Below are 22,090 nucleotides of genomic sequence, written 5' to 3'. Positions count from 1 at the left end.
CGTTTCTCTGACGATTCTAGTTGTTGTCATTCTGGGGGGTGTTTGTTCATGTTTTTGTGAGGGTATCAACCCTAGGAGACAGTGGAGAACATGCAAACTCCACATAGAAAGGCCCTATCGCCAACCCACCTAGGGTGTCGGCGCTGATGACGCGAAGGGAGGAACACGCCGCCCATATATGTCCTTAATATTGATAACATAATATCCTTAATAATGTCCGGTGCCGGCCTACTCGGGAACAATGTAAATATAGTCCGAGCGTTTCAGGCAAACATCGTGCACTTTATGAAAGAAGCATGAAATTTGGCACACAGTTAGAACATGCCATATGGAACATTTTTGGCTATAGGGGCATCGCAGATTTTTCTTGGGAAACTGGTGGGAGCCAATCAAAGTTGCTCGGTTCTCGAGATACGCGGATTACATACACAGACTCACAGAGACTTCTCGCATTTATAGATAGATAAAATGTATCCATATACCGGTACATACAATAAATGTTATGCCCATACATGGAGATGGGCATTAAAAAAACGTACATAAAACGTTTTTTTTTTTCTTTTTCTGGTAATGACGATATATGCATGGACTTTTATACCATGAGAAATCAGTCAGACAGACAGCCATTGACTCCGGCCTAACAATGGCTACTGTCTATGACGGTAGTCCCATATGACATGATGGACTGGACTACCTCAATATATAGTGTTCTCCACATCTCCATGTTTAGGCCAAACAGGTTCGCTCCATTTCTCCATGTATAGGTCCAAATGCCCAACTTTGAGCTTGACAACGAAACATTCTTAACACATTAGAAAATATGTTAAATTCTAAGAACGTTTCGAGTACCAGTTTGATACAAGAGCGAATAAGCGCTACACTTCTGGAATCCTGTGCGTCGACTTAAAGTCGGATCCAGGCCTGATAACTTTATCTGGCTGCCCCGTTGCCACCTCCTTGTTACATTTTCTTTTCTCCAGGTGGATGGACATTCTTTCATAGGTGATCTAAGTCCAGCCGCCCCGTATCAGATCGGAGGAGGATACCGCACATTGTACCTCATCCACCCTTTCTTCTCTCTCCTCTTAGTATCTTTATCCTCCTCCTCCTTTTTTTCTTTTTTATTCTTCTCTTTTTTGTCTTTCTTAGTCTTGTGTATCCTTCTCTTTTCTTTTGTCTTTCTTAGTCTTGTGTAGCCGCCCCGTACAGGAAGTGATGTCACGACTCACTGACATCACACTGACATCACTTCCTGTACGGACAGAAGGTCAGACAAGCGACAAGGTTTTTCAGGGTAAATGCGACCTTCGGTCGCAATTACCAGTAAGACGCCCTAAGGGCGAAAGCGACCTCGCCCTCACAGGACGGAATTAGCATGTTTGATTCGAGTTGGAGTTGGTTGTTTAAGTTGGACAAAATGTGGATATGACTGACGTCTGACATCATAGATGTCTTATGTCATAGACTGCATGAGACTCACAAATTATGTCCATATAGGGGCATTCCAAGCTATGGACTTAATATTGATGACATCAGGGATCTCCATATATGGGCATAAAAGGGACAAGGGATGGAATTAATTTGCAAGTGTGACTCGTGTCACGTCTTCTCCGGGACACAGGAGCATGCAGGCATGGGTGGCTGGGAGGCTGCTCTGTGTTCACACGGCGGTGCTTGACGGCTCCTTGGCATGGGATCGACTTTCGCTTTGGCATGGGATCAACTTAGAGCAAAATGATGCACAATGAAAAATACTTCTGTCTTGAAGGTGATGTCAGACCAGGTCAGCTACCGTATATCCATATATGGAGTCCGTTGGAGTGTGTTTGAAGATCTGTGGATGGTCTTTTTCTTTTTTCGTCATTACGTTTTTGGATTATTTTACAAAATAATTACAAAAGTAAAATGACAAAAGGAACAAGTCTAAATAGAACCAGAACTAAGTAGTATATTATAGATAATACATGGGCTAAAGGAATAATCCAGAGGAGTTATGTTCCATCTTCAGTTTCCTTGAACACGAAGATATTTTGCTGTCAATGTACCACTCTGTATGTAATATAGCGCCCAGCTGTCTCACTAGGCCTGATGATCTTTACTACCTGTCCTCTTTTCATGCCGTAGTAGCGAGCCACAGGGTCTGCTAACTGGATCCTTGGTAGCTGACTCTCCTTCAGTTTGTATCTTGCCAGTAGTTCGGCCTTTTCCTCTTTTGTCATGACAATGTGTTCAGGAACAAGCTCATGTTCTGTGATGTTGATGAGCAGTTCTTGCTGTAGAAAGTGTTCCAGGATGTATCTGGGGGCCATGTCAACCAGAGACTGCTTGGCCGAAGGCGTCATGCCCACCTGAACAACAATGATGGCACGTGTGATGTTATCCTTCTGCATCTCCTGACAGTACGTCCTGATGATTCTGATTCCCACCTTGGGTTCCTCAGGGAAGAAAACAAACATCTGGTCGGAGGGGTCTTCATTTTGTGCGACCAGAATAGTGAGATCTGTCCGTCTGGGGTGACCCTCGCTGGGCTTGTCACCATACTGACTCTTAAATTCATCAAGGGTCTGGTCCAACTCGTCCTGGGTCACCAGATAGCTCCTGTCATGACACATCTGCATGATTGTTTTACGGATTTTCCAGAGCCTGTAGGTTTCTTCTTCGTTGTCCATCTCCTCTTAAGTGATTGATGTGGACTTTGATTAAATTAGGTGTTTTGTTCTATGCTCTCTGTGATGTGATTGTGTGCTTCTCACGTTTCAGTCTATCGTCACACTGTGGATGTCCTTGAAGGTAGAGAATCTCAAGAGCGCGGTCTCTTTATACCCTTCCTCTGAGGTGGTCGAGTCATCCTGGTGATGTCACAATGAGTCAGCCATAGCCATATATGGAGATCCGGGTGACGTAGAGTTGATGATGTCAGTGTTGGTCAGCTCCATTAATGGAGTTCCATGTGATGATCCAGTCAGCTCCATATATGGAGATCTATGTGTTGTTCCAACTTGGAAGGTAATTGATGACATCATGGATCTCCATACTGTATGGGCATGGATATCCAGGTGATGATAATCAGCAGTCTTGACAGTAAACAATGTGATGTCAGAACAGTTATAGATATTGAGGTGTTACGGAAGGACGGACGAATGGACTTACCTTCGCCTGCTGTTAACCGGAAGTGTCCCGCAAATAATGCTACAGTAAATTCTCACGGAAACAGGTGAGGTGTATACTGTATATTTGTGGGTAAGGCTAGAAGGAGGCCTTCCTTTAGATGTACAGTACTATGAAACTATTTTATAATATCCCCAGAGCACTGCTACCTGGCACTGACTAATGGTTTGTCTCCCGCTAAGAATAAATGATTATGCCAAAGAAGACAAGTTTGAAGAGACCTTCCATCACCCGCTGTCATCCTGATGTCCCTATTGTTGTGAATGTCATTATTTTTCAAACATTTTCAACATTTCTCAAAATGTTTCAGTTCTTTTTAGAAGTTTTCCATTTTTGTTGTTGACATTTTCCAAAATGTTTAGCAATTTAGCGATTCTCATGGCTGTTTTTTGGGAATAGGTCACAACGCTCTGTGCCTGCATAATTGACCTCTTTCTCTAGAAGTGATATAGCTTTGGAGTCTATTCATTATTCTTTTCAACTTGATCAGTCCTCATTGAAATGTGTGTTGGTGTGCAGTAGCGCTACAGTATCAGAGCTACCACGGGCAAAGGCTGCTAGCGCCCAAGGTCCAATTCTGCTCGCTAGGTTGTTTTTGTTCATTCATTTTTAATTATTATATATTTTTAATGATGATGTACCAACCAAAGATAAAAATGCAAAACAATTAGTTTTTTTTTACTTATTTGATCTGAGCTCTTGTTGATTATCAAGCTATGCACTTCTGCGTCTGTCCCAACCCCTTCAACGTACTGTGTCTACTTATCTTAGAATAGGCCTTGTAATGTTTATTGGCAAGACTTTATTGGCAAGAAATGTGTCATTTGCATTGCAACTGCTTAACACGAAAAAATGCTCTACAAAATCACAACTAATTTATAAACGTCTCTGTCTGATGGAAACCTGTTACTGTAAAAGTAACAGATCCTTGAATCTTATGGGCTTGTGGATCTGCCATTTTTTATGCTTTTGTGTGATGCTGTAGTATGATCAAGTAGAGTATTCATTTATGGAAAAAACTCACAGAAACGTAAAATGGACGTACAATGTTTCTGCCCGACAGCAACGATATATAGCAACATAGGTTTTTCAGAAAACAGATAGGATTTAGAAAGGCATTTTACCATTCAGCCTAAGTGCAGACTAGACACAGGCAGGCGGTCGGTCTGTGTGCTGCTTTGCTCTCTCTGGTATTTTATCTCTATGTGTAATAATAGGCATGGATGGTGCAGGGTTACAGCACGGTGCTGGGTTACGGCAAACATGGCCTGTGCCGCTGTCCAGAAGAAGTGGTGCTGAAAGCCGCTGTCCACCGGATATGGTGCTGAATACATGTTTCAGTGAAAGAGTAGGGAGACCATCTCCATCCACTGCAGATGTGCTTGTTGTTTTGTATTAACATGCTCTACTGTACAGATTGGTTCAAATTGCATTTTATTCATTACAAATAATGAGTTATTTTAGCTGAAATTGTTAAGATTAGCAATAAACTCCTATTAAATTAAGGATACCATAACTCCAGGACAGGATATCTGCCATCCTACATTAAAATTGTCTAGAGGGTGGACGGTGGACAGCGCAACTGTAACAGTAACATCCAGACTTGCAAGGCGCACCACCGCTGCTCTCTCCAATCCGCACCTAACTTGGCACAAACACTGGTCCGGGATTTGCTATCAGAATAGCCACACCAGGAGCCACGTGTGCTGCCCCCAGTGGCCATGTCAGGGACGCCCCTGGGTGACACAGACACACTGTTGCTCCAATCCTAAAACCAAACCTGTACAAGGGTCTGCAATGAGAACAGTCACACCAAACAAACCTAAATTGCACACAATATGGGGCGCTACAGCAGTATAACATCAGCATTACAGCAGTGTTTAACAGTTCAAATTGCCATAAGTCAGTGACCATTGTGCTGATCAGCACAATATAGGACTGGATAAGACAACGGCAGATGTATGCAGTATAAGGACAGCATTCATCTTACTTAACATCTGACAACGCCGCAGGAAAGCTGCAAGTCACGAGGGCCATTATTTAGACTCTATTCCCCTCATCATTCTCCCGTTACTTTTGTTTGTTTGTTTTAAATTCATAGCAATCTGTTGTGTTCGACAGGGAAAGGAAGGGAGAGATGGCACCGATATGCGCCGTGAAGGTCACGTGCTCTCTGGATTCTAACTCGCGGTGACAGCGCGGCGCGTCCTATTGCCCGCTGAGCCATAACTGCGAGCCCCTCCTCCCCCTTTCTTTCTCTCCCCCCACGCCCTTGAGGAGCGATATTATTTTTCTCCTTCCACACCCCCCTCCCCCCACTCATTTTTGTCTTTTTTTCCCCCCCATTTCTTATTCCAGTCTTTCATTACTGGCCCTCTGCTGTCCTTCCTCCTGTCTGTCGGCTGGGGTTTTTCAGCCTCTCAGTGGCTGTTTCCCTCTCACTCTGCATGCCCCCCGCCACCCTGCACACACACACACACACACACACACACACACACACACACACACACACACACACACACACACACACACACACACACACACACACACACACACACACACACACACACGTACGTACACACACACGTACACACACACACACACACATACACGCGCGCGCACAGGGGTGTTACAAGGGAGGGGAAAGTGGGACTGAGTTACAAGGGCCCGAGGTGGAGGGGCCTGGAATTATTTTATACTTTAGCTATTGAAAAATAGCAGATATACAAGCTCACAACGCGGCACTTTGGTGACGCGCTGTGAGCTTGTAGATCTGCTATTTTTGAAAAGTCATGGAAATGTCTGCAAATCTTTGAATATTTTTTTAAGCGAACATTTGTAACTCGTGGCCAAATACGGTACATATCATTTTGGGGGTCCTTCACATGAAAAAGTTCTAGCACCACTGACATAGAAACAGGTTTTTCATAAAAAATCTTAGAAGGATTTGAATTATTCTTTTTAAATGCACAAATTTTCACGATTTTTCAAAAACAGCAGATCTACAAGCTCGCAGCGCGGCACTCGGTGCCGCGCTGTGAGCTTGTATATCTGCTATTTTTCAATAGTTAAAGTACCCAGGGCCAAGAATTTGGTGCGACACCCCTGCACACCCACACACACCCACACACACACACACACGCACACACACACACACACACACACACACACACACACACACACACGCACACACACACGTGCTTTAATCAGTCACTGCCTCCCCTGCTGTCCGCTGTGGAGTGAGAAATGAATCTGATCCAGCTTCTTGTTGTCTCCCAACTGTGCGCTGACACAGATGACACCACGCACACACACACACACACATGCGCACGCACATACAAGCGCACAGACTTTCTGCTCATGCACAATGACAGGCAGCCAATGACATGCTTTGAACACACACTCACACACACACACACACACACACACACACACACACACACACACACACACACACACACACACACAGGCGCGCAAATATTACAGTATTTGCTTACATGCTTGTATTGTATTGCTACATTACACTTGAGAACATCCTGTCGTTATTGACTGCATGCATGCAATTATTTGACAACCACTTTAATACCTGTCAGAGACGGGAAGGAGGGGGGGTAGTGTGTGTACACATACAGTACACATCTGAAAAGCTACCTAGTCTGCCTTTAACTCTAAACATTAACTCTAAACCCAAAAAATGTCTTATTTTCTGCAGGCGGAATCAGACTCAATTGAGTCGCAATTGAGTCTCTGGTCATCAAATTACTGGCTTAGGAATGGGACGAAAATGAAGAAATCTCCATGGATTCAAACAAAATAAGTATAAATACGTTTTGGGTGAACTACTCCTTTAACTCTAAACCTTAACTCTGAACTCTAAACCATAACTCTACACCTTACTGTTCTCATTCTTGTAATGAGTTTAGCTTTTTAAAGCTCACATACTTCGGTGTGACACTGGTGCTCAACTATGTATGAATCAGTCATGACTCATAACAACCCCTAAACCTACCCTATAAAGTCCTAAACCTAATCTTAAACCCACCCAGAATATGTGTCTATGGCTCCTCATTTTTCATCTATTTTTACTGTAAAAACAACCATTTCTCTCATGAGGATAATATTTCTCAAATTCTACTATACTTGTGGGGACATTTGTCCCTCACAAGTATCGTAATACAAGTAGCCACACACACACACACACACACACTCACACACACACACACGCACGCACGCACGCACGCACGCGCACGTACGCCCGGACACTCACACTCGACACGCACGCTCATCTTCCCCCTGCGGCCGATGATGACAGTCTCCTCCCCTCCTTAAACCCTGAACTCGCCATGCATGCACAGCGCGTGGCGATGCAGGCCTGGCCAAACTGGACAGCAGCGAGCGCTGCAGGGCTGACAGCGGGCCTGACCCTGCCATCTGCTGCTGGGAAGGCACCGGGCTGGAGGTGTGGAGAGGAGAGGGAGGGGAGGGGGGCCATCTTTGCCCTCCACAGGATTGTTGAGACAGACGGGAATCCATTAGAACCTTGGTGGGTGACGGTTTTCCGAGACGGGTCCAGCTGGACGTGCTTTCACATGCACAACGCCTCAGCTATCAATTTATCCCCATCTGGCCCTCGCCTTTAGGGCCAACCCCCCCACCCCCCCTACCCCATCCCCATCCCCCGACGCCAGTTCTCTCATACTTGCATCCTCTCGTCTCAGTCAGTCTCTCTGGGACTGACGGTGGGAGAAAGTACTCAGCTTAGTTTTACTGAAGTAGCAATACGACAATAATAGATAAACTAGAAAAGATGCAATTGGAAATTGCAAGTGTGGTTGCTGACAGTTACTGAGGTGACTATATTCTGCAGTAAGCTAACTGTCATGTGAAGCTCGACCAATTGATTCCCTATTGATTCCCACTATCATTGATTACCTACTGATTCCCACTCCCATTGATTCCCTATTGATTCCCTATTGATTCCCTATCCCGGACAGAAGTCTGTCTGTCTGTTAATTTCCAATGGCAGCGGAAAAGTTACCATAGTAATGAATAAAGTTTCCCCAGGGCAATAATGTGTTGCCCTGTTGGGCAACCACACAGTTTTACTGCCAAGTTTATTATTTATTTATTGGGGCTGGTGCCAGCAAAAAGCAGCTTACCTTTGCGACGTTATAGAAAAAGATCTATTGATAATTTCCAAACTTTCTTTTACATTGGATCTATTATATGTGTACTTTAGCCAAGCTGGCGGCAGAGGGCAGCCTTATGCAAAGAATGGATGTGAAATGGCCCTCCCCTCTTTCTGTCGTTCAGAGCATAGAAATGCATAATCTAGATCAGGTCCACAGAGAACAGCCAGGAAGTGAATTGGACATCATTGATGTTTGCGTGTGATGGAGATTTGAAAGCAGCATTACGGGAGAAGTTTTTACTGTACACTGTTTACTCTTTCCAGAGAGCTTAGGCGAGATTCTAGCACAGGGTTCCCCAATTAGTTTTCCCCAAGGGCCAAATTATGTCTAGGGTACCAAGCCAAGGGCCACAACATTGCAGGGGGCGACAGTGGCGTTCCCGCTACTCCAGTGACAGTTCAGATATCGTCGTTGTCGGGTGAAAATCTTGTATTGTATAAATGTATAAATTAGAGAAAAATCTACGTCTGTCTGTATGTGCGTGTGTGTCCGCGCTGACGTCATCCAATGGGAAAGCCCTTGAGAAAACAAACGGCGACGTCATCCAATGGGAAAACCCTTGAAAAAACACAGAGTGACATCATCAATCGGGTGATGATGCCATCATCACCATAAAAGCCAATGAGGGACCAGCATTTCTGGTGACGTCACCATCAATAAGTGCGACCTGATATAAACGTAGAGGGTGATTTCATATTGAGGCATACAGTATATAAGGGCCATATATATATATGCCCGTAGCATAGCACATGCCAGATGGGCATAGATGGGCATAAACGGGCATTTGTCCGATAAGCTTGAGGATTGGTGGATTGATGAGATTCACATGACACTTTGACCAGACTATAAGTGATTGGTCAGGTTTCACTAACTAAAAAACGAGCGAAGCGGGCGCAAACCTCTAGTCTAACTATAAATTTGCCAACTCTATATCCGTCTGTCTGTCTTTGTGTCCGGGTAGCTCAGTCGGTAGAGCTCTTGCCTTTGTACCGCAAGGTCATGGGTTCGATTCCGGGCACCGCCAACTCAGCGTATGAGTAGCACAGCTTGGCAAGTCGTGCGGCAAGTACTGGGAGCTGATGGTAGGTGTGGCGCTCCACCTCAGCAGTCCATCTCCCAGGGGTCTAGCGCATTGTATCGGGGACAGACTCCCGTGTGTTACCGGCTGATACCGACAATAAGCCACTCCCGACCTACTTATCTGTCTGTCTGTCTGTCTTTGTGTCTGCGCTTACATCATCCAATGGGAAAACCCTTGAAATAACACAGAGTGATGTCATCAACTGGGTGACGACGTCATCATCATCACCATCTACAGCCAATGAGGGACAAGCATTCTTGGTTACATCACCATCAACAAGTGCGACCTGATATAAATTACAAGGCGCGCTCTGCTGGCGCATAAGTAAGCCATACGGGCCATACAAATCTATGTATTTCTGTGTGTGTCTGTGTTTATGCCCATAGTAACGGGTAAGGACCTTAAATATATGGGTATGTGAGCAGGCCGTGTTTTTTCTATAATGTTTTTCATTTATTTTTAATAATTAGGGTTAGGGTTAGGGTTAGGTTTGTATTTCATTTCATTTCATTTTTTCCATTTTCCCAAATAATTATAAAGGTATAAACGAATAAGGACTTCTTACTGTCTGTGTGTCTGTGTTTACGTCATCCAATGGGAAAACCCTTGAAAAACACAGGGTGATGTCACGGCCTTTACTTCTGGGTTTGGTCATCAACTCATTTAAATGATTCAACTAAATTCACAGATGGATGAATTGCAACTGTCAGATTCGCAAATCGGTATTATAAGGAATGATGTCAATGGTTTGTGTTGTGTGACGTCAGACTAGAGCTCTGGTCGACCTGAATAAGATGTGACGCAGTTTCTGAATCTCACAATTAGTCTGAGTACAACTGTGAGAAAGCCTGTAATGACAGAGTGTTCTGTGAGATTCAGAGGGGAATATAGAGCCATAGACAAAGAGATTGACAGAGAATTTCCAACCCGCAAGAGACAGAAGCGGGGTCCATGAACCAAGACAAAGGTGTCCTGTTCTGAGTTTCCATATGCCTTCATGTTTCGGGTCCTCCTCCATGAAGACATGAAGAGGAGCCACAACAACCTCTACCATCAATTGATGAGCAATAGACAGCTGACCTCATCTTCATGTCCGACGATCACCAGCTGTGTAACCAGCCAGCAACAAGGAGACACAGACAAACCGAGATCTTGCGAGGACTTCAACGCAGCCAGGAGAAGTAAAGAAACATTTGATGACTTACAAAGGAAAGAAAACCTCTTATGTGATAAGAGCTTCATTGAGGTATCGACGCAGCATGTCCAGCATGTCCACACCAAAGAAAAACCCTTTGTGTGTAAACAGTGTGACAAGGGTTTCTGTCAGTTAGGTCACCTGGAGACACATCAGCATGTCCACAGTGGAGAAAAACCCTTTGGGTGTAACCAGTGTGACAAGAGTTTCAGTCAGTTGAATAATCTGAAGAGGCACGAGCGTATCCACACTGGAGAAAAACCCTTTGTGTGTAAACAGTGTGACACAAGTTTTAGTCAGTTAGGTCACCTGAAGACACACCAGCTGATACACACTGGAGAGAAACCCTTTATGTGTAAACAGTGTGACAAGGGTTTCAGTCAGTTGAATGATCTGAAGAGTCACCACCGTATCCACACTAGAGAAAAACCCTTTGTGTGTAAACAGTGTGACAAGAGTTTCAGTGAGTTAGGGAATGAAGGCACCAGCGTATCCACACTGGAGAAAAACCATTTATGTGTAAACAGTGTGACAAGGGTTTCAGTCAGTTGAATGATCTGAAGAGGCACCAGTGTATCCACACTAGAGAAAAACCCTTTGTGTGTAAACAGTGTGACAAGAGTTTCAGTAAGTTATGGACTCTGAAGAGGCACCAGTGTGTCCACAGTCTCCACACCACATAAGAGATGTAATTTTAAAAGTTATCAAAAAACATGGCCAGCTCACGTATTAGAGGGTAGTATATGAGTCTATATGAATAGCATAGTATCTAGCATGAATCTATCATCTAGTATGAATCTATCATGTTTTTGAAGCGGTGAAAACCGCTTCCAATGAATGGCTTTGTGTGTATCACGCCCATATATGGTCATTTCAGTCCAGAATGAACAGGCTTTTTCAAAAACAGAATGTCCGTTTAATTACCATATATGGTGATCTCAGTCCAGAATGAACAGGGTTTTTCAAAAACACAAAGTATGTTACCTTATGTCCATATATGGTCACTCCAGGCCAGAATGAACAGGTTTTTCCTGTCCCACAGAATGTCCGTTTAATTACCATATATGGTGATCTCAGTCCAGAATGAACAGGGTTTTTCAAAAACACAAAGTATGTTACCTTATGTCCATATATGGTCACTCCAGGCCAGAATGAACAGGTTTTTCCCTGTCCCGTACGTGTAAAATATCAGTCCAGAATGAATAGGCTTTTTTGAAAAAGTAATAATGATTAAACAAGATAATTGCATATATGAATGCTGTCCTTATGATAAATGCAACAAGAAAGTTTCTCCATTAGAAAATGGTAATTATTTTTGTATTTATTTATTATTGTATTTATTTATTATTATATTTATTTATGTATTTATTTAATTACAAATTCTTATTTTAATGTATGTGTTTTAATCTATATATTTTTTAAACCTATTATACCAACTGTCATACCAGCTCTCCAAATACATTCAGAATAGAGGTTTTATCTGTCCACCGCTTCACTTCGAACCGAGGTTTGATTTTTTTTTCATGGTTGGAGTTTGAAGTTACATTGCCTGATAGCAGCATACCAAAGATGCTACTCTACGGTCTGCTGAAGGAGGGACAGCGTGGCCTCGAGATTCTACCGTATCACGAGATTTCCGGTCTTCTGTAGCGCAAAGAAGGCTTTGTCCTGGAGTTATTACAAACAGTATATACACAACAAGGCATTGTGGTATACATAAAAAATAAAAGAAATAGCAGCAACTTGCCTGTTTTTGAGTTGTCTCAGTATACAATATCGCTTAAAGGGATATTCCACTTAAAAAAAAAAAACCTCTGGTCATTTTATCGTCTACTCAGGCTTTTGTGAACACCCTGGAGAGTTTTGAATTTGCTTGATTCAATATTTAGATATTTGATATAGATCATTTTATCAGACACTCCCCATCCAGGGCACATTCCTATACAACCCATTGTAACTTCAAACTAAATAAACGGGCATATGTCTGATAAGCGTGGGCCTTTACTTCTGGGTTTGGTCATCAACTTGAGTCAATGATTCAACTAAATTCACAGATGGATGAATTGCAACAGATGTTTGTCAGATGTGCAAATCGGTATTATAAGGAATGATGTCAATGGTTTGTGTTGTGTGACGTCAGACTAGAGCTCTGGTCGACCTGAATAAGCAGTTTCTAAATCTCACATTTAGTTTGAGTACAACTGTGAGAAGGCCTTTTGGGGCTGATTGTCCTGTGAGATTCAGAGTCGGGAAATATAGAGACATAGACAAAGAGATCGACAGAGAATCTCCAACCCACAAGAGACAAATAAATGCCTTCCAATTTATAGTCCAAGTAGCAGAAGCGGTGTCCATGAACCAAGACACAGGTGTTTCCATACGGCTTCATGTCTCGGGTCCTCCTCCATGAAGACATGAAGAGGAACGACAACAACCTCTACCGTCCAATGATGAGCAATAGACAGCTGCCTTCATCTTCCTGTCCGACGATCACCAGCTGTGTAACCAGCCAGCAACAAGGAGACACAGACAAACCGAGATCTTGCGAGGACTTCAACGCAGCCAGGAGAAGTAAAGAAACATTTGATGACTTACACAGGAAAGAAAACCTCTTATGTGATAAGAGTTTCATTGAGGTATCGACACAGCATGTCCACACCAAAGAAAACCCTTTCCAGTGTAAACACTGTGACAAGGGTTTCAGTCGGTTAGATCACCTGAAGACACATCAGCGTGTCCACAGTGGTGAAAAACCCTTTGTGTGTAAACAGTGTGACAAGAGTTTCAGTCAGTTAGGTCACCTGAAGACACATCAGCGTGTCCACAGTGGTGAAAAACCCTTTGTGTGTAAACAGTGTGACAAGAGTTTCAGTGAGTTAGAGACTCTGAAGACACACCAGCGTGTCCACAGTGGTGAAAAACCCTTTGTGTGTAAACAGTGTGACAAGGGTTTCAGTCAGTTGAATAATCTGAAGAGGCACCAGCGTATCCACACTGGAGAAAAACCCTTTGTGTGTAAACAGTGTGAAAAGGTTTTCAGTCACTTAGGTAACCTGAAGACACATCAGCGTGTCCACAGTGGTGAAAAACGCTTTGTGTGTAAACAGTGTGACAAGGGTTTCAGTCAGTTGAATAATCTGAAGAGGCACCAGCGTATCCACACTGGAGAAAAACCCTTTGTGTGTAAACAGTGTGAAAAGGTTTTCAGTAACTTAGGTAACCTGAAGACACATCAGCGTGTCCACACTGGAGAAAAACCCTTTGTGTGTAAACAGTGTGAAAAGGGTTTCAGTAAATTAAGTAACCTGAAATCACATCAGCGTGTCCACACTGGAGAAAACCCCTTTGTGTGTAAACAGTGTGACAAGGGTTTCAATAGGTTAGACAAACTCAAGAATCACCAGCGTATCCACACTGGAGAAAAACCCTTTGTGTGTAAAGAGTGTGAAAAGGGTTTCAGTAGGTTAGACCAACTCAAGAAACACCAGCGTATCCACAGTACACTTCATTACAGTTGAATGAAGTGTACTCCGGGAACAGTTCAAGTCAATCGGACTGCAGTGTGAATCCGCCCACAGATGGAGCAAACTGAAGATTCAGCTGCCGACAGGGAAAGGTGGAGGCACCAGGTTACAGTTAGCCAAGGTATCGAGATCTTCGAACAGGCAAGAGCGGAATCCATCCAAGACAAGAGAGACTGCAGGAAACAAGGACCTCTAACCTCAAAACAGGACAAAATTCCATGCAGTATCTGCGGGAGACTGTGTGTCCCAGGGATAGGGCTACGCTAAGAGGAAACAACTGCCTGTCTACTCATCCGTCGGACCGACGGGAGATTCCACATGTATAGGAATGGGCCCTGGATCGGGGTCTGATAACATGATTCTCAAATATCAAAATATTGAATCAAGCAAATTAAAAAACTGTCCAGGGTGTTCACAAAAGCCTGATTAGACAATAAAAGGTCCAAAAGTTTTTTTTAAGTGGAATGTCCCTCTGAGTGGTTTTGTAATAATAATATAAACCTGCAAATAGCTTTTAACTAAAGCTGTTAAATAACTGTAGCGCTGTAAATAAGTAGCCTACAATATATGCCTCTGAGATGAAAGGGAGTGGGAGTATAAAGTGTCAAAGAAATTAAATACTATAGTAAAGTAAAAATCACACCCAATGTGAAGTGAGCGGTGGTCGTGCTTGCATAACATAAGTCTAGGATGTACACGTTTTGCTATGGCAAAACGCTGAGGAAAAAGGCTACAGACATACGACATACGACATATGACATCACTAGACAAACATGATGCTACGTACACACATTTCACTATGGCAAAACGTTGAGGAAAAAGGCTACAGACACACGCACAGCCACTTATAGGAGCGGTTTGCACCGCTCAAAAATACCATAAAATGTTACTGCCCAGCAACCTCCCTCCCCCATTCTCTCTCTCTCTCTCTCTCTCTCTCTCTCTCTCTCTCTCTCTCTCTCTCTCTTGCACACACTTCTCTTCCCCTTCCTTCATTCATCACTCACAACTATCATCCCATCCCTTTCTCCTCCCGGCCGTAGCGAAGCACCAGAGATCAGCCAGCCTCCCCAGCCACCCGTCCCCAGCAGCCACGGCAGCCCCAAGGCCCGTGGGCCATTTCCACGCGGAATTCATTACGTCTCCCCCCGCGCGCCCGCGTGCCCGGCCTCCCTTTATCTTCCTCATCCAGCGATCCATCTATCCACCCAGGCAGTCACCCATCCAACCAAATATTCATCGACTGCATGGCGCCGTCCATTCATCACCCAGCATTCACTGGGGTGTGTGGGGGGTGTGGGGTTTCCGCCACTCGGGATTATGAAACGGGAACGGAGGAAGGCTTGTCTTGTGTGGGCAGCCTTCACCTTCGGGAGCAGCTTTGCCCTACCCGTGCCAAGTACCACGGCGTATCGCTTTCTCTCTCTGTGCCGTACATAAATATAGTATATTTCCCTTTTCTTTCTGTTTTCTCACCTCGAGGCACAAGCAGCCCACACCCCTGCTGTTGAGGCGGGGATTGCATAAGAGCGATAACTAGCAGAGAGGAGCCCAGGCAGGCATGGGGACATTAGCTACACATGGAGACCGGGGGAGGATAAGGCAGGGAGATACCCACCACAACATCTTCTCTGCTTGGCTGGCTCCCCAGGAGTGGCTCCCTATCACCTACTGTCAGCCCACTAAGCCCGGGGAGGGAGATGGGAAGGTGGAGGAGGTGCTGGTGGTAGGCATAAGAAGAGCATGGTTGATAAGGTAATGCCACGGGCTGATTAGAGGAGCTGACAGAGAGAAGACGAGGGAAGGAAGGAAGGAAGGAAGGAAGGAAGGAAGGAAGGAAGGAAAGAAGGACGGAAGGACGGAAAGAAGGAAGGAAGGAAGGAAGGAAGGAAGGAATCTTCATCTTCATCTCCTCCAATCGGCTTACTGGAGGACAAATGAAACCATATCGTTGTTGTCGGGTGGAAACCTTGCATTTCCAAGACCGTTCGTTTTGTATTCATCATTTTAAAATGTTTTAAACTAGTGAAAACAGCCGATCTACAAGCACACAACGCCTCGCACCACCGGCGGCCTTGTATGATGAAGCAGGGCTTTAGGAAGGCAAGGAAGGAAGATAGGAGTATGTGGATGTATGACTTGTATAAATGTATGTGAGTTAATAAACTAAACTAAACTAAACTAAGGAAGGAATGAAGGAAGGAAGGAAGGATAAATGGTGGTTGGTAGCTGAGAAAACGTCCCTTCCCTCTGGCCCCAGATCTGCTCAAGGAAGGCTAGAGATGTCAGGCCACATCCTGTCTGGCGAGGGGTAGAGTGTGAGGGTGGGACTGGGGGCTATGATCTTACGGTGGGTCGTAGCTATAGCCACACAACCCCTGTCGCCTGCCCATCCCATTGCATCCCATCTCTCCTTCTCTCTCTGTCTCTCTGCTCTGAGCATCCCCAGAGAGATCCCATATCAGCCCCTGAACCCCCTGCCCTCCATCTAGGCCTGCATGCCATCTCGGTGTCCCTCCTGCAGCCACAGACCACGGCGCCAGCCTCTCAAGGTCATGAGGAGCTCGCTGCCAGCGGATGAAACCCTAAACCTCTGTTTTGTCCAAATGTGCTATCTTTCCACTTTCTTCTGTGCTTTCGCTTGTTTCTTTCCCCCTGCCTCCAAGGCCCTTTACTGTTATTTAACCAAAGCACTTTACTGGCATCCGAGCCAGCGTGACACAATTACCCTCACTATTCACAACATTATCAGCCGTTTTACTTGATTCATGCTGGAGATAACATTTATCCGCTGACGCCTTGCAGAGCCTGCTACAGACCTGACTGTCCCGCGGCTCTCTCATATCTCAATGAGCAAAACAGCGTAAATCCTCAGTTACTGGCCAAAGCCCAGCTTCCCCAAAAAAAAAACTCCACTGCACCAAACTCATCTCCTCCAATCGGCTTACTGGAGGACAAATGAAACCATATTGTTGTTGTCAGGTGGAAACCTTGTATATCCAAAACCGTTTGTTTTGTATTTATCAACTAAAAAAAAAAAACAGTCGATCTGCAAGCACACAACACGTCGCACCGCGAGGCGTTGTGTGCTTGTAGATCTGCTGTTTTCACTACTTTTGTGCGACGGCCTTGTATGATGAAGCAGGGCTTTACTTTGCGAAAAACGCACAAATCTGAAACTCGGGACATACAAGGTTTCTACCCGACAGTGACCATATTCTGAGCACTTGAATTGTAGATCCCATCAAAGCACAGCAACAACACACCGCATGTGATTTATTTTGTTGTCGTCGCTTCCACTCACCGCTCATGCCGCCGTCTCTCCCGCCCTCCCTGGCGCCGGGCAGACAGTTCTCCAGGTAGACCCCGTTGTGGTAGCAGCTGTCTCCCTCTCGGAGCAGCGGCGGAGGCTCCCAGCACTGGCACGGCGTCTGCATGATGCCGCAGGGCCGCGCCGACGTGCTGGACGCTAGGCAGTCCTCCAGCCACTGGCACAGCATCTGGCAGGCGGCCATGCTGGGGTTGCGCTTCCCTACCACCAGGTATTCCGTCTTGAACTCCCCGTCGCTCGGGGCCGCGGGCTCCGAGCCGCCCTCCCGCGGCGGCCCCTTCCTCATCTGGAGGAACTGCTTGCTGGCCTCCAGGAAGGCCACGGGGGCCGAGGGGTCGCACAGCTTCACCACCTCGTCGAAGCCCTCCATGCCCAGGTAGGTGCGCGTGGTCTCCAGGAAGGAGTCGAACTGGAAGGTGCGCAGCTGGCGCGGCACGCAGCCCCCGGCGGGCTTGGTCACCTTGATGAAGAGCGTGTAGCGCCGCGGGTCGGGGTTCTGCAGTGTCCAGGAGCACGGCGTGCCGGGGAACACGGCCGACGACAGGAAGAAGCCGAAGAAGCGGCTCTGGACCAGGGTGGAGCAGGTGTCCGACTCCGGGCCATGGGGGGCAGCAGAGCACAGCAGCAGCAGGGATAAAAGACACAGCAGCGACACCGGCAGAGGCCGACCCATGTGCCCGGGTATCCGACAAACTGTCATGTCTGGTCGACGACGGGACGAGGGCTCCAAAAAGGTCAACGGCGTGGTGGCGCCGCTCGGGTGTGTCGGCGACGTCAGTCTCGGTGACGGGGTCTGCTGGCCACAGAGGGGAAATCCACCCGCAGCGCCCGAGGGTGAAGGGGGGTGGGGGAGGAGGAGGGAGAGGAGAAGGCCGAGGAGGGGCGAGGTGGGGGAGGTTCTCAGAGATCCAGAGTTCGGTCCATGGCTGCGTCTGTCACCCCGGACGGTCTGAAGAACCTGTGGAACAAAACAAGAGGAGATTTAGCTCTGAGATCAGTTCTGTTTATTGCAACAACGCAAACGTCCTTATGTGCACCGGTCCGTCACCGTTGTTTTCCAGTAAACATGGTGATTAATGATTCATCAAGTTAAGTTCTGGCCGGTCTCGTCTTGAGACAACTGCTTTCCTCCGACGCTCATATTTCATCCGCCAGCTCATTAATATGTCCAATTACTAGAGTATTAATTACATAAAGAGAAACACCTGCAGTCATTCATTATCACACTGTATCAGGGAAACGGCCATGTACAGCTAGGCATGTGATTGATAGGTTTCTTTGTTATTAATAATTGCCGCTAAAGCCATTAACTGCTGTTTTGACACAACTCACAGAATGCAGTGCCGTTATATTTCACTTCTTTCTTTTGGCTCATTTCCTTCATCGCACCTCTGTCTGACATTCTCCCCACTGTAGGTCATTTCCCATTGCATACCTTTCTACTGTAATGCAATGTAATGAGCCTTTGATGGCAATCCATGTGATGCCTGGTCACAATATGTGTGAATAAATGCCGGGAATTTGTGTCTAGCTTACTGTACTGTAGCTGTTTCTGATCTTTTCAAGGTGTCTTTTTAACTCTCAAACCATATTGCACTAGCTTGAGTTATATTATTCGCGCTAAGCCCAAACAGAATTTACTTGAAAAACCCTCCAACCGGGTGCCAAAGTCATTTCTTGGAAAGTGGTGCTAAAAAAGGATATATAGAATTGAGTTTTATAGTGATCGATTAATCTTTTCATATTGACATGGATGTCGGCAGTGAGATGGAGTTTTAAATCGGATCATAAGGTATTTCGGACTTAAAGGGTATAATGGAACTTTATATTATATCACGCTGCACAGAATAACGATCTGCTTAGGTCAGGAGCAGAGCTGAAATAAAAGCTTTATTTCGAAAAACTCTATACTTTGGCAGAGAGATTTCTTGTGAAGCTGCACTCAAAACAACAACACAATATCAAACCCGACCATCTGTTTAAGTCTTGAAACATGTAGTTCACCTCCATAACTCAACTCAAGCTTTCATAACTTCTGGATTATGTTCATATATAAGAGCATCCCTGCATCACTGGATTGCAGCCCAGATCCCAGTATGGATTTCGGATGGAAACAACCTGAGATGGCAACAGTGTACCGCTGTGTCCTGAAGTCAAGGACACGGTGGTAGGCATGCAGGCTCCCCGCTGATCAATAATGATCGGAAAGGCCTGATAGAGGATGAAGAGACATAGAAAAATAAGAGAGGATGCGTAGATGGAAGGACAGGCGGACGGACGGACGGACGGACGGACGGACGGACGGACGGACGGATTGATTGATTGATTGACTGGTTCATATTTTACTGACAAATTAAAAAGTACAGCAGTACATTACAAAAAGCCAAATCACAAAAATTGTGGTCCACGTGAAGGCTGGGCAATATATCGAAAATGTATCTATATCAAGGTATCAACATGCAAGGTATACATATCGAAAAAGACAGCTTGAAATGAGATATTCGTGTATGTGTCAAATTAATTAACAGTCAGACACACTATGTGTGCACGTAGCACATGCAAAAAAGCAGTCCATCTGTAACAAGGTGTGGTTATTCCCCCCGATGAGCAAATTCTTGGAAAGCTACTCCTGGAGGCCCATGGCTTGGATTCAAATGTGTAATAAGTCCCTCTCTGCTCTCTCGCAAAGGGGGGATACTGTTCAAGCTATCGATTGTTAACCCTTCTATGTGTACTGTGCAGTGTGCATGCATGGATATGCTATTCATTATCTGGGTTAGGCAGGCAGTGGACCTAAAGCAGAAAAACATTGAAAACTATATAATGCAATAGATTTTTTTACTAATATCGTGAGTAATATCGCTATTGAGGTATTCAACAATGTTATTGAATATCGAAGGTTTTCCTAATATCGCCCAGCCTTAGCCCACGTAAACATTCAACATCTATCTATACAAGCAACAAAGCAACAAACAACAAACAATAAATATGAATATGAAAAATATGTATGCTCTGAGGTTTTGCAGGGATGTCAGCACACTGTCCAATTCCCTTGATGCTGTAATGTTAGCAGTTATCCGGATATTATCTAAATCTACGCTGACAAAAGAAAACAGCACTTCACCAACAACCAAACTCCTTCTAAGGGTGATGTATGTTCTCCTCAGAACGGAACTATTCTATCCAAAGAGACAAAATACTGAATTGGACGTGTGTCTTTCTTCAACGAGAACATGGTGACTCTTTCCGATAAGATATTTTAATCACTCGGCAAGCCGCCCTGAACAAATCAACAGCCTCGCATTTGTCAAAGGGGAGTCTAAAGCTACGGCAGTGTCTAATGCCCGCTTGCCACTGCAGTCCATAGCAACCTTTTATAATAAACATTTATCCTTTTACTGTTTCCTCTGTGGAGAGGCTGGTTGTGGTGTGAATCTAACCAGCCATGAACAACCCCCGATGAGCAAATTGTTGGAAAGCAACTCCTGGAGGCTGCGGCCTGGATTCAAATGTGTAATAAGTCCCTCTCTCGCAAAGGGGGGATACTGTTCAAGCCAGGGATGTGCAGAGAATGTTAGAGAGGCAGGGGCTGAAATTTCTAAAAGGGCCTTTTGGTGAAAATATCGAAAATAGCAGACCCCCAAGCTCACAACACGTCACGCTGGTCGGCTATTTTCGGTGCTTGATACCACACTGAACTAACCATAATCAAGTCAATACTGGAGATGTGGCGTAAGGCATGGATTTCTACATAGAGATGGCAATTCTTTCAACATATTATGCTGCATTCAAGTTCAGAAGAGTTTGGACAAGGCAATTTTCTTAAATGCTGCCTTTGGGTATGGCATGGAAAGAGGGCATTTGAATTTATTTTACCATAGTAAAAACTGCATTCATGGTCTGGAGAGGTAACTTCTTACAGACTGATGAAAGGGCAGGGGCTCAAGCACCCCTTTGATGTCTGTGTGTGCACGTGCCTGGTTCAAGCTATCGATTGTTGACTCGCAGCTACTGTACTTTAGGTGTAATGAGATGTCATATTGAGAGATGCAGTCACTGCATGCTCTGCTCCTTGACTAGACGTATTCTAGCTCCAGGCACGTCCTTGGCTTCCAGCGGTTGGCCCGTGGCAGCATTGACGCTTTGCCATGTCAGCCTCCTTATCCTCCTCTCCTCCCCGCGACTTGACGGCCTATAGCTGCCTTTGCTCCCTGCCTCATTACGCTGTGGGGCCTGGAAGCTCTCACAGAACTGCCTCCCCGTCTTTAAACCCATTTAGGCCTAGACATTATTCAATGCTTTAACCAGTGAAAAATAGCAGATATACAAGCTCACAGCACGGCACCGAGTGCCGCGCTGCGAGCATGTAGATCTGCTATTTTTGAAAAAGTCGTGAAAATGTGTGCAAAATCTTTGAATATATGTATTTTCAAAGCGAACGTTTGTAACTCAAATTTTGCTTCTGGGTGGTCCCTGGAACGAAATATTTGGAGATGGGGGTCCGTGGCCAAATACATATCATTTTGGGGGTCCTTCACATAAAAAGGTTTGAGAACCTCTGACATAGTAGTCTCTCAAGAACAGACTAACTCAGCTCCA

At 45.2% G+C, this 22,090-nt stretch overlaps 2 protein-coding genes across 2 annotated transcripts in view; both read right to left on the bottom strand.

Moving 5' to 3' along the window:
* adgrb1a (adhesion G protein-coupled receptor B1a) overlaps positions 1-22,090 on the bottom strand; it is a gene marked incomplete at both ends in the record, with an annotated part of 153,781 nt that overhangs the window by 102,269 nt on the left and 29,422 nt on the right. The window contains one exon of the mRNA XM_080753315.1: positions 17,465-18,449. Within this exon, the coding sequence (XP_080609441.1) occupies positions 17,465-18,449 (985 nt within the window). The remainder of the gene's footprint in view (positions 1-17,464; positions 18,450-22,090) is intronic.
* LOC308302367 (DNA-directed RNA polymerases I, II, and III subunit RPABC1-like) lies at positions 1,943-2,669 on the bottom strand (the record flags this gene model as incomplete). Its single annotated transcript, XM_080746622.1, has 1 exon — positions 1,943-2,669. The coding sequence occupies one exon, from the start codon at positions 2,667-2,669 to the stop codon at positions 2,037-2,039; it is 633 nt and encodes a 210-aa protein (XP_080602748.1). The 3' UTR covers positions 1,943-2,036.

Source organism: Nannobrachium achirus, assembly GCF_963921795.1.
Source record: "Nannobrachium achirus genome assembly, chromosome: 2".
NCBI lineage: Eukaryota > Metazoa > Chordata > Actinopteri > Myctophiformes > Myctophidae > Nannobrachium > Nannobrachium achirus.
The sequence above is the reverse complement of the archived record's forward strand: the minus strand, read 5'-3'. Positions and strand labels throughout refer to the sequence as shown.